A 12,138-nucleotide genomic window follows, 5' to 3' on the forward strand; every position below is an offset into this window, starting at 1 on the left:
AATAAGATCTTTTTATAATATTTACTTTAGGGTGATATATACAGAGATCCATACAGTGTTTCAAACCAATTAATTGAATAAAATATTTCTTATTTAAATTAATCTTTTTCAAGTTATTTATTCTCGATCTTGTCACTTTTTTTAATTGTTTTTCTGTATATCTCTCTTGTTTTCGCCTAAAGCACCTGTTTAATAAGAAGAATTTGAAAGGAAAACTTAATGGGTCACCTTTGGTGTGCAAAATGGAACTTGAATTAAGTCCAGAGACTGAACAACAATGAGTCAAATTTTTCATAACTTTGTGAAACATGAAGGAAGCTGTTAAGGTGGCAACATGAATAAAAAACAAAAACATGAGTAGTATTTTACAATGAAACATGCTTATTAATTGAGGACAGAACAAAATACGAGAACACCCCATTCTCTTGAAATTTTATTACTCTCCCTCTGAAACAAAGTTGAAGGAAAAGACAAAAAGATTGATCATGGTGTTTGCACATTAGATTCAGACTCAGAAGATGGCCGGTTCTTCAACTCCGGATGCTTTATTTCCTCAATCATTCTAGCAACTTCATCCATTCTAGGCCTATTTTCTGAGCCCTTAGCTACACATGCCAATGCAATCTGAAGCATCTGCACCATTTCCTCTTCAACGTACTGCCCTCTCAGAAGCTCCTCATCAAACACTTCTGCAGTCCATTCCTCCCTAACCACAGACCTCACCCACCTTGGAAGATCAACCACATCCTCATACCCTGGATACCTCAGTGGGGTCTTCCCTGTCAGCATTTCAAGCAGCACCACACCAAAGCTGTATACATCAGACTTCTGAGTGATCTTCTTTGAGTCCGTGACTTCTGGAGCTCTATAGCCATTGCCTCTAGACATGGTTGCTGGGGTGTTCATTAGAGGTGGCAACCCAACATCACTGATGCAGCCTTCTAGTTCTTGGGTTATCAGCACATTGTTTGACTTGATGTTGCCATGTGTGAATTTTGGACCTCCCTCGGAGTGGATGAAAGCAATTCCCTTGGCAGCTCCATGCAAAATCTTCACTCGGGAATCCCAGTCAAGTGGGGTTCTTCCTGCACCTCTGTTTCCTGTTGTTTGGAACACCGTAGGCAGGGAAATCAAAGACATAACAGTGTTACAATTCAAGTTCATAAGTTGTAGATGCTACCACTGTTTTATTTCAATCAGTAACTCAAGCATGGAATTCAAGACATAATTTTGCAAATGTTAAGGATGTTGAGTATATAGTGTTTGCACCGACAATGCAAAAGCTTTTGTATAAACTACCTAAATTTGTCAACTTTCGATCAGAAGTTTTGGTTACACTGTCATTGTCAGTTTCAGTTCCTATTTGAATTTAATGAACTATGATTAATACTATGTAAAGTCGATTGATCATAGTTTAGTTAAAACTGAGAGGTTCATGTTCATGTAGAATCACAAGACAAGTTAGTTCTGAAGAAAATGAGAAGAGTTTTGTCATCAGGTAGAACTTACCGTGCAACAAGAAAAACAAGCTGCCACCTGGCATGTAGTTGTAAACCAGAAGTTTTTCATCTTTGGAATAGTAATAAGCCCTTAGGGGCATCACATTTGGGTGGCTTCCAAATTTCCCTACAATCTCCAAATGCTGCTCAAACTCCTTCTTTCCTACCACAACTTCTTTCAACCTTTTCACTACCACCGTTGTTCCCTCCTCCAAAACAGCCTTATATGCTGTTCCATAGCTTCCTTTTCCAAGAACTTCAGCTGAAGCCTTCAGCAAATCCTCAAGGTCAAAGCTTGAAGAGGAACCTTCAAAGAAAAATAGTTTGTTTTTTTCAGCCCCTTGCACCCCACTTCCGAAACTCTTGGAAACCTCTGTCTTTCCAGTACACGAAGCCTTTCCTTTCAGTATGCCACTGCTTTTACTGTTCTTCTTCCTCTTCAAACAGAAGACACAGATCACTACAACTAGCAGAGAGAGGAAGGCAAAGACCCCAATGACTAGAGCAAGTATAGGAGCCAGGCCAAAGCTTTTCTTATGGTTGGTACCCTTTTGGTTTTGGATGGTAGGTGGGGTGAGTGGCGGGTAATCATCAGTGGAAGCAGATGGAGAAGGGGAGATTGTAGAGCAATCATTTAGTGGTGGCCCACATAAGAGAGAGTTCCCGACAAAAGAAGAATAAGGGAATGTCTTTATGGAATTTGGAATTGAGCCATTGAAGTTATTATAACTCAAGTTCAAATGTTTGAGACTTGGAAGGTTGAAGTCAGGAATAGCCCCAGATATGGAATTGTTTTGGAGATACAACCAAGTGAGTCTTCTCAGGTTCTGAATTGCAGGTGGGATGCTGCCAGAAAAGGAGTTACAGGAGATATCCAATGCAAAGAGTTTAGGGGACACAGGAGAAGGAATTGCACCAGAGAAGTTATTGTGCTGAAGGTATACAAATTGGAGTGAAGGAATAGAGAGGATGTTAGAAGGAAGATTTCCTCTGAGACCATTGGAATGAAGACTGAGGACCCTAAGAGCATCTAGTTTTCCTATGCTGCTCTCTTGAATGGTCCCAGTTAATCCCATTCCTGGAAGGTGAAGGCCTATGACACGTGTGCCATTTGAGTTGCATGTCACACCAACCCATGAGATGCAAATTGAAGCGGAGTCATTCTTCCAGTTGAGTCTTGGGGCATGTAGGACACTTGAAGAAAACTCCAACAGAGCTTGCTTGTCAGACTTCAAGTCAGCTACAATCATGCCACAGAAAGACAGTGTGGAGCCTAATAGAATAATTGCAACAATAGAAAACTGCAACTTCATGATTATTGTTTAATGCAAAATCAAGGCAGGTGGTGGTTCCGGCTTCTGATCTTAACTGTTCTTCATTCTCTCCTAGTCTTGCTTTGGAAGATGCAGCAGGTTGTTGGCTGATCCTGTAGCTGAGAAAGTACAATATTGTCAAAGTTCAAATTAACAAGTTTTTGTTCAGACAAATGATCATTTGGGTAAGCATGATTACATGAAGCTTTCCTAAAATCAGTGATATTTTAATTTTCAACAGTAGCAGCACGCAACAGGAAGTGTTTAGTTTAAAGGATGAAAGGAGTAGGATGAACACATTGTGAATTTAGAAATTACAAAGGGTTGAATTAAAAAAGTTTGAACTAAGTTCTATTGCAGAAAATTTGAATTTTACGACAAGTCTCCTGTTTATGCAGAAAACCGAAAACAACACTTGTTGCAGCTTTTGCAGAGAAGAAAAAAATAAAGCAAAATAACACAGTGTCATTCATGCTTGCTTACCATTTACAAAGGAAGGGAACTTCCTTCTTTCAAATGCATCAGTTGAGGCATTTTCTTTCATTCAATACCTGAAGTGTTATGCTGACTCCTCCATTTAAAAAGAAAAAGTAAAAGGCCAAAGGTTAGCCTGTGAACTTTAAATAATGGGGGACTAAAGTGCATTTTTCACCGAGAATAAAGAATTTGGCTCACAAATCGGTGGTTATAAGTTTCAGAAACATCCAAGAAGGGAGAAGTGAAAAGAAAAACAAAGTTCATTCTTGTGATAGTTAAGAATCCAAGAAAAAATAGAACTCAAAAAGAAAAAGTAAAAGTTTGATTCTCCGGTGTACTTTATAAAGAAAAAGCATTCTTTACCTAAAGCAGACCGCATTCTCATAATTTATAAAAGATCAACATAAATCATTGGTGTTGATTTCTCATTTCTGCCACCTTATCTGGTCAGTGAATACTGCAGAAAGGTCATTTTGAAGCACACAAAAATATTTGATTAACCAGATTTTGACACGCACAGAAACAAAGGATAATTAAAGAGATGCAGATGGGTCAGGTCTTGTATTAAACAACTCAAAGCTAACATAGAATCAACATCTCAACAAAAACAATTCACTGATTTTTCCTCCACTTAAAGCAAACAAAACAAAACCTTTGTCCATCATCCCAATTACATAAAACATTAAAAATAACAAAGTTTCGAGAAGAAATTGAAGCCATACAGTTCACACTAGAAAAAATCTCCAGTTTGTAAGACATATAAGCAGAAAGACACTCAAAACTGAATCATGAAGATGGATAGAAACTTTATAGGGATCAGGAGCCGAGAACAGATATGTTATGAGTATCAGTAATGACATTAATCATGGATAATGCAATATTCATTAAGTGTTCCCAGTTAATGACTACAAGTATTCGAGATGGAATTAGAAAGAAAGTGAGAGATGCTACCTTGGCATGAAATTCAGTTCTGGGAGGCTGAGAACACATCACAGAGTGAAGCATCACTGCACAAAAAATGAGTTAAGAAATATCAAGGAGGTCAAGAAGAAAGCAAGTTAATTAGTAAAGCAAAGCACAGTGTGAAATGGAGCGCAATAGTACTTGACTATTTATTTTCTTACAAATATAGTATGACTTGTAACTTTAAAATTGAGAAGGAGCCTAGTTTCCCTTAAAGTTACTTCCAACTCAGCACAGTTGGAGTTGGTGGCATCAGACTTGGCATTACAGTGTTACCAATAATAAGAGTATGATTTCTTCTCTTTTCAAGAGATTCACACACAGCAAAAAAGAGGGTAGCTGAATATGTTTTGATGAAAAACCGGAAGAAGAAAAAAAAAGAACTTTCCTACTCGCTACAATGACAGCAATAATGAGGGAGTTCAGCAAGCCCTTTATCTAGCTAACTATAGTACTAGTACATTAATATGCACCTGCTGCTGTTGAAAATGGCCCAACATATAAGGAACAATGCATGAATTTTGTAGATTTAATCGTATGAAAAAGAAGTACAAAGACCACCGAGGCATAAATAAGGACTTGCTGACATGCCACTCTGAAAACTACTGAAGAACCGTATAATGGAGTACTTTAAAAACCTCACTTTCCCATCATTATTTCACTCTTCCAACATAGATATTAACTCTTGTATTTCTCTCCACAGTCAAAATTTTCAGAGTGCTCCAACTCCCTCAGATATGAGTTAGACTTCGTCAAAACTAGAGGTTCATGAAGGAGTAATTAGAGGTTGATGAAGAGGAAAGTAATTGAGATACATTCCTGTTTTGAATTGTTATTGAAGATCAAAATCCATGAGAATGGTCCCCCATGAGAATTAATTAATTAATAAAAACAACAGGGCACTCAAGTATTGCACTCTAAAACCTATTATTGTATAGGCCATGATCCGGTATTAATGAGGGAATGAGAATGAGCTAAAAACTGGGCATTGTTAACAAGTTATGAAAATCCATTACAGTCCATTTGATTAAGAATATTTTGATGATTACCTATTGTCATGTTACAAAGTGTTTGGACTAAAGAGAAGTAAGAAAAAGACGAGCATTCATTGATGAAAGTAGGAATAGGATAAAGGTGTGAACAGAAACTAAACATTTAAAATTGGCACATATTGGCTATGTTTGTGAGAGAGACTAGACCATGATGGGGCCAACTGTGTAATGAGTTACCCATAAAAACACGAAGAAGGTAGTTGGCTGTTACAGAACCATTTCAAATCCTTTCCTTTCCTTTCCATCCTTCCACACTATTCTTAATTCTATTTTAGATATAGGTAGCCTGTCACTCATAACTCATCGTCTCAACATATCTGTTTTGACTTTTCCATAAATTAAGACTTTTTATAATAACCACCAATTTTACATTACCATGATCTTTAAAAATCTTACACTTCATGCATCAACTAGTTGCTTAATGAGTAAGTTTGGATTAAAATTCCTCCAATAGAAAACTCAGAATTTCACTTGTGACTCATGCATGTACCAATCCCAAATCCCTTTTAAAAACATATTTTTTAGTTGCTTGAAAAAACTCCATCATCCAAAATTCCCATGATCTAGGGTAAGAAAAAAGTGGGTTTAATTATAGTATAACTTTATCTAAGTCTGATATGACCTTACCCATCTGACCTAGGTTTAGATTTAAATTGGGTATATATTTTTTATGTTTGTAATTTTTTTTAAAGTAAATGGTTTTTCTTCTTTTACTTTCATTTTCAAATAAGGTTGTTAACTTGATAAAATGAATAGGTTGGTAGTGACACATGCCGTTTTTGCGAGCATTTTAGTCTACTGAATTTTTTTTTATATGAACTTTTTTATTTTGTAGATTTTTTTTTTAATATGACGCACGTGGATCACAAATAAACTGTGAGTTGGGTGAAATTGACATTTTAATGAATAAAGCACCCGTGATGAAATATTTTTTCTATTGTATTTAAAAAAAGTTCTAACTGTACATTTAAACTTACATATAAATATAAATATTTTGTTGAATATAATAAAAATTCAGTATAGGATTAATCTTTACACTTTTATTTATAATAGAAGAAATATGGATTAAGCACAAAATACAAATAAGAATAATAACAAACTAACTAAAAATAAAATATAAATATAAAATAAAGATAATATATCTAACACTCTCCTCAAACTGGTGTATACAAATTATAGACCAAGCTTGTTATAAATATAATCAAGGTTTAATTATTTTCGAGGTCCTTATTTATGCACAAACGTCTCAAATAGGTCCTTCTATTATTCGTTATCTGAACTAGGTCCCTATTCGTGTAAAATTGATTCAATTGCAATTTTACTGTCAATTTGAGTGAACGACAAGATTATAGTCACATGACATGCTTTGCAAATCTGAACCATGTGGCAGAGTTAGGTCGCATTACGTGATATAATATGTTTTAGTTGGTGGCAGTATGTGGAATTTAGTTATTTTAAGTTTTAAAAAACTAAAATTTAATTCAAATAAAACATATTCTGCTAAATTAGGGATTTTTTACATAGAATCAAGTAGTGAAAGTAGGGTTTGAGTGGGTTATTTCTTTTCGTTCCAAATTCAGGTTCATTCAATCAAATTAGTTTTCCATCAATAAGATTAGGGTTTCGTTGGAGGATTTTATCGTCATCTATCAAATGTTGTTCGCTAGAATCACCAAGTTGTTGGAGGTGAATCAAGTGAAAGGTTAGTAAATGTGGCTTTGATTATGGAAGCAAATTGATGGCATGATCAAAGGAAACGTGATTTGCTCCGATTGAGTCTCGTACATGCTTACAACGCCACCCAAATCGCAAAGTCACTGCAAGCCGTCGTAGAGCACCGCTGCGATTTGTTCAACCTTCATAAAATCGCGAGAATCGCGCAAGCAACCACACCTTTAACCACAAATCGTCATCCCCGCGTCTTCACCTACAAATGCATAAAAATCCCCAAATAGAAACAACAAACCCAAATTGTCACCGCCGTGAACCCTGATTGCGTCTCATGAACCAGATTTGTTTCCTTCATCATCTTCAAGCACCCAAATCGCGATTCAAGACCTGTAATCAGAAAACACCACCCAGTCTGTGAATTCATCTTCTCCGCGAGTTGAAACTACAAGAAGCCATCCCCAATTCGCAAATTCTCCATCACGTCTTCACGCATCAATTTCTTCGAGTCATGAACCTGCAATTTTGTACAACAAGGGAAGTCATCAAAATGTTAATACCATTGTGTTGCTATGTGCTTCCATATGAAAGGGGTGAAACCCTATTTGCATTAGCAATCACAAAGAGAGAAAAGTCATAGGAGCAAGTTTTCCCCAATTCGAAAACCCTAATTTTTGGGTCAAAAAGGGGTTGTCACATGTCAAGCCTTCATTGGTGCGATCCACTACATGTGGAAGAACAACATGAATGGTCCTTTGAAATCCTCTTCAAAGAAGAAGAAATACATTCACCATCCAAGCACCCGCATCGTAGAAGAACAACTTTGAACACCTCAAGCACCCTTTTTAATTAGGGATTTTTGCAAATTAGCAATTTAATGAAATCCCAATTTTTTTTCATTTCAAAATTACAAAACCTACATCACTAACACCCCCAATGTGCCACATGGTTCATATTTGCAAAGTTAGCATACCACGTGATTGCAATCTTAATGTCGTTCACTTAAATTGACGGCAAGGGTGCAATTGAATCAATTTTACACAAATAGGGACCTAATTCAGATAACGAATAATAGAATGACATATTTGAGACGTTTTTGCATAAATAGGGACCTCAAAAATTATTAAACCTATAATCAATTCTCGATCCTATAAAGACTTAGTGAAAATACCTACTAACTCATGATCACTTGAATTGACAAACTCAGTCTTGATATCTCCAGATACAATCTTCTCTCGAATGAAATGACAGTCAATCTCAATGTGTTTGGTCCTCTCATAAAACATCGGATTATAACTAATATGAAGAGTAGTTTGATGGTCACATATAAGTGCCATTTGAGTGACATCTCCAAATTTTAACTCTCTAAGCAATTGCTTAAGCCAAACAAGCTCACAAGTGGCTGAAGGCATAGCTCTATATTCTGCTTCTGCACTAGATCTTGCCACAACACTCTATTTCTTGCTTTTCCAAAAGATCAAGTTATCACCAATGGAGACACAATATCTTGATGTAGATCTTCTATCAAAAGGAGATCCAGCCCAATCAGCATTAGAATAACAAATCACTCTTGTATGGTTACTAGAATCATATAACAACCCTTTTTCCAAAAGATCCTTTAATGTACTTTAATATACGAATAACTAAATTTCAATGATCTTTACATGGAGAATTAAGGAATTGGCTTACCACATTAACTACAAAGGAAATGTCAGGACGAGTAACTGTAAGATAATTCAATTTTCCAACTAGTCTTCTATATTTCTCGGGATCTGATGTAGGCTCCCCTATTTTGGTAGAAGTTTAGTAGTAAGATCCATGGGTGTATCCACAAGTTTTGAATTCATCAATCCAGTTTCCTCCAAAATATCCAATGCATATTTCCTTTGAGATATAACAATACCATCGTTGGATTGTGCCACCTCAATATCCAACAAATATCTAAGTTAGTCAAGATCTTTGTTCTGAAAATGGTTATGACTATCACTACCTATAAGAATAATGTCATCAACATATACTATCAAGTAAACATATCCAACACTCGAGTGACGGTAAAAGACTGAATGATCTACCTCACAACGAGTCATACCAAATTGTTCAACAACATTACTAAATTTTCCAAACCAGGTCCTAAGAGATTGTTTTAGGCCATATAAGGATTTGCGAAGACGACATATCAACCTAGAAGACTTCCCTTGAGCAACAAATCTTGGAGGTTGCTCCATATAAATCTCTTCTTGCAAATCTTCGTTAAGGAATGCATTTTTGACATCTAGTTGATAAAGAGGCCATTGCTGAATAGCTGTCATGGCAACAAACAAATGTCATCTTTGCCAATGGAGAAAAGTATCACCATAAACCAACCCAAAAATTTGTGTGTAACCTTTGACCACAAGACGAGCTTTGAAACGATCAATAGTTCCATCAAGACCAACTTTGATAGCAAAAACCCATATGCAACCAACAACAAATTTTATACACGGTAATGGGACAAGCTCCCAAGTTCCATTAATCTGAAGAAAAATTAGTTCATCTAGCATGACCTAATGCCATCTAAGATGGGCTAAGGCATCAGTAACAAATTTTGGGATGATCACAGAAGAAATAGACGAAAGTCAGGTATAAAAAGGTGAAGATAGTTTATGATAACCTAAAGTAATATAATGTGGAGAAGGATTACAAGTAGAACGTATACCTTTTCGGAAGGCAATTGGAAGGGTAGACTCCGTTGTCCGAGTTGGAGGAGACAAGGTAGTTGGCACTTGAATTTAGTCACTTGGTAGTTGTTGAGAAACACTTGGTGAACTAGGTACAATTGGAAGAGCACAAACAACGGGAATATTGATAGTGTTAGAAGAAGACATATCAGAAGATGAACGATCGTTAAAATAAAAGGAAAACTCATTGAAGGTGACATCTACATATATAAAATAACGATTAAGAGAGGGAGAAAAAATACAAAAACATGTAGACCCAAAAACTTATCAAGACCAGGACCAAAAATACATTTGTGTAATTGAGGAGCTAACTTATCAAGACCAGGACTAAAATTATGAACAAAACATGTAGACCTAAAAACTTTTAGAGGTAAGGGTGAAGGGGTTCATGAGGAAATAAGATAGAAGGTAACATAAGGTAAAGGATTTAAAGAGGACAAGGAAAACAAAGATTTGTTACCAGTAATGTGATTTGTGGCTCCCGAGTCAAGAACCCAAGAGCTAAGAGAAGAAGATGGACTCAGACTAACAAAATATGTACATGTGTGTGCTAAAGATGTAGTGAAATTATAAGGTTGTTGATCCTTATACCATTTGAGAAATTTACTGAAAATAACAGAGTCATCGGTAATATCAGATGAAGGAGGATCCCTAATAAGTGATTGTGAGGGAGGAACAGTCTGAAAAATAGTAGGATATATAGGAGGGTGACCATGTAATGCATAACACTTGTCAATCGGCCACAATGGTTACACTTGAGACATCCTTTTATCGGTTTGCAAGAGTGATTACGATAATGACGTTGAGATGCCAACGTAGAGGAAATATATGTATCATTGATGGGTTTACTAGGTACACGCAAAAGAGTGGAACAAGTACAAATCAAAGTGGAAACAACATGTGAACCCAAAATCTGATCATGAATATGAGAATACTCATAAGTAAGGTCGTGCAATGCTAGTAGCATGAAGAACTTTGATCGTTGCTCTATTTCTTTGGTAGGAGTATAGGCCGGTGGCAATAATTCATAAATTCATGAAAAAGAACATGAATTTTACCCATATAATCAATCATAGAGTCTTGATGCCGAGGAGCAACAATATTGAGAATATCATGACAAACACAATAAAGACATTGAGTATCATTGGTGTATAATAATTTGACGTGTTCCCAGTCTTGATGCTGAGGAGTAAAAATATTGAGAAGATCATGACAAACACCATAAAGACATTGAGTATCATTGGTGTATAATAATTTGGTGTGTTCCTAGATTTCAAAACATGTTTCGTAGGAACGAAAAATTTGTTTTAAAGAGGAATGAAGGGTACTTTTGAGAACAATGCATAATTGAGCATCAACTTTCAACCAATGGGTAACCGCAGCGGAATCAATAGTTGTCACGTTCTGAGTAATATGATCAAGATACCCCTGACTCTTAAGCCAAAGTTTAACGACTGATGTCCAAGTCGCATAATTAGTATAATCTAACTTATATCAATAGATAAATGCACATTGACATAGTTAGTATATATAGACGAGTCAGAACTCATGAACAAGCAAGAGAGTAAAAACCTAGAACTTAAAAGAGGCCCAATCAACACAATCAGGCCAGATTCAGATAGGGGGGGTCATGATGAGTCCAACAAAGACGGTCAACAACGAAGATAATGACACATGTGTTGTCACGAGCGATTAGAAAGTAATGTTATGATGACGGCGACAGCAACGACGACTCTAATGGCGATGACGGTTGTAGTGGATAAGGCCAACGAATAAAGAACCTTATGCTTTAAATATCATGTTGAATATAGTAAAATCTGTGTATAAGATTAATCTCTCTTGTGTTAAATATACACATAAAAACTTCTATTTATAATAGAAGAAATATGAGTTAAGTCTAAAATATAAATAAAATATAATAGAAAATTAATTAAAAATAAAAGATAAATATAAAATGAAGATAATATAGGTAACCAAATATATAAAAGAACTATTTAATAAAATGAAGTTTATTTAATAAAACGAAAGTTTCGGTAACCAATAATATAAAATTTGTTGAGAAGGGTGATGGTTATATTTCCTTAGCATTGAAAAGGACGACATCCCAAAAAGTGTCATGAGGAGACACCAGTCTTGTACAAGTGAGAAAATGATAACTTTTCTATAACTTTTTTAATTTATCTAGTGAGTTCCTGATGATATCTGTTGAGCATTGGCATGGCAATGGTTAATAGTAAGATATATATATATGTTGATCATATATGATAGCAATAATTTTGAAAATGGTAGTTGAAGAAGGGACACGTAGTTGAAGGGCATGAAGTCACATTCAAATATAGAGCTATAGACAACTAACATAAGTGCCTCATTAATATCAAAAGCAACTAGAGCAGTCCATTTTTCACTTCTATTTCAGACATAGTGGCGGTGTAAATGCACGGAATATTTC

General features: G+C 35.7%; 1 protein-coding gene across 7 annotated transcripts; it reads right to left on the reverse strand.

The window, feature by feature from the left end:
* Positions 1-268: 268 nt before the first annotated feature.
* On the reverse strand, positions 269-4,636 carry LOC108331877 (probable inactive receptor kinase At5g58300). 7 transcript variants are annotated; one of them, XM_052876326.1, is made up of 5 exons: positions 4,414-4,636; positions 4,241-4,296; positions 3,296-3,376; positions 1,510-2,931; positions 269-1,100 (listed from the first exon to the last, which is right to left on the reverse strand). In XM_052876326.1, the coding sequence occupies exons 4-5, from the start codon at positions 2,810-2,812 to the stop codon at positions 484-486; spliced, it is 1,920 nt and encodes a 639-aa protein (XP_052732286.1). In that variant the 5' UTR covers positions 2,813-2,931; positions 3,296-3,376; positions 4,241-4,296; positions 4,414-4,636; the 3' UTR covers positions 269-483. The 7 variants fall into 7 exon arrangements, with proteins under 7 accessions (XP_052732286.1, XP_052732285.1, XP_052732288.1 ...); XM_052876325.1 differs by having other exon boundaries at positions 3,296-3,383; XM_052876328.1 differs by lacking the exon at positions 3,296-3,376.
* Positions 4,637-12,138: the final 7,502 nt, after the last annotated feature.

This window comes from Vigna angularis, chromosome 4, assembly GCF_016808095.1.
Source record: "Vigna angularis cultivar LongXiaoDou No.4 chromosome 4, ASM1680809v1, whole genome shotgun sequence".
In the NCBI taxonomy this organism is placed as follows: Eukaryota; Viridiplantae; Streptophyta; class Magnoliopsida; order Fabales; family Fabaceae; genus Vigna; species Vigna angularis.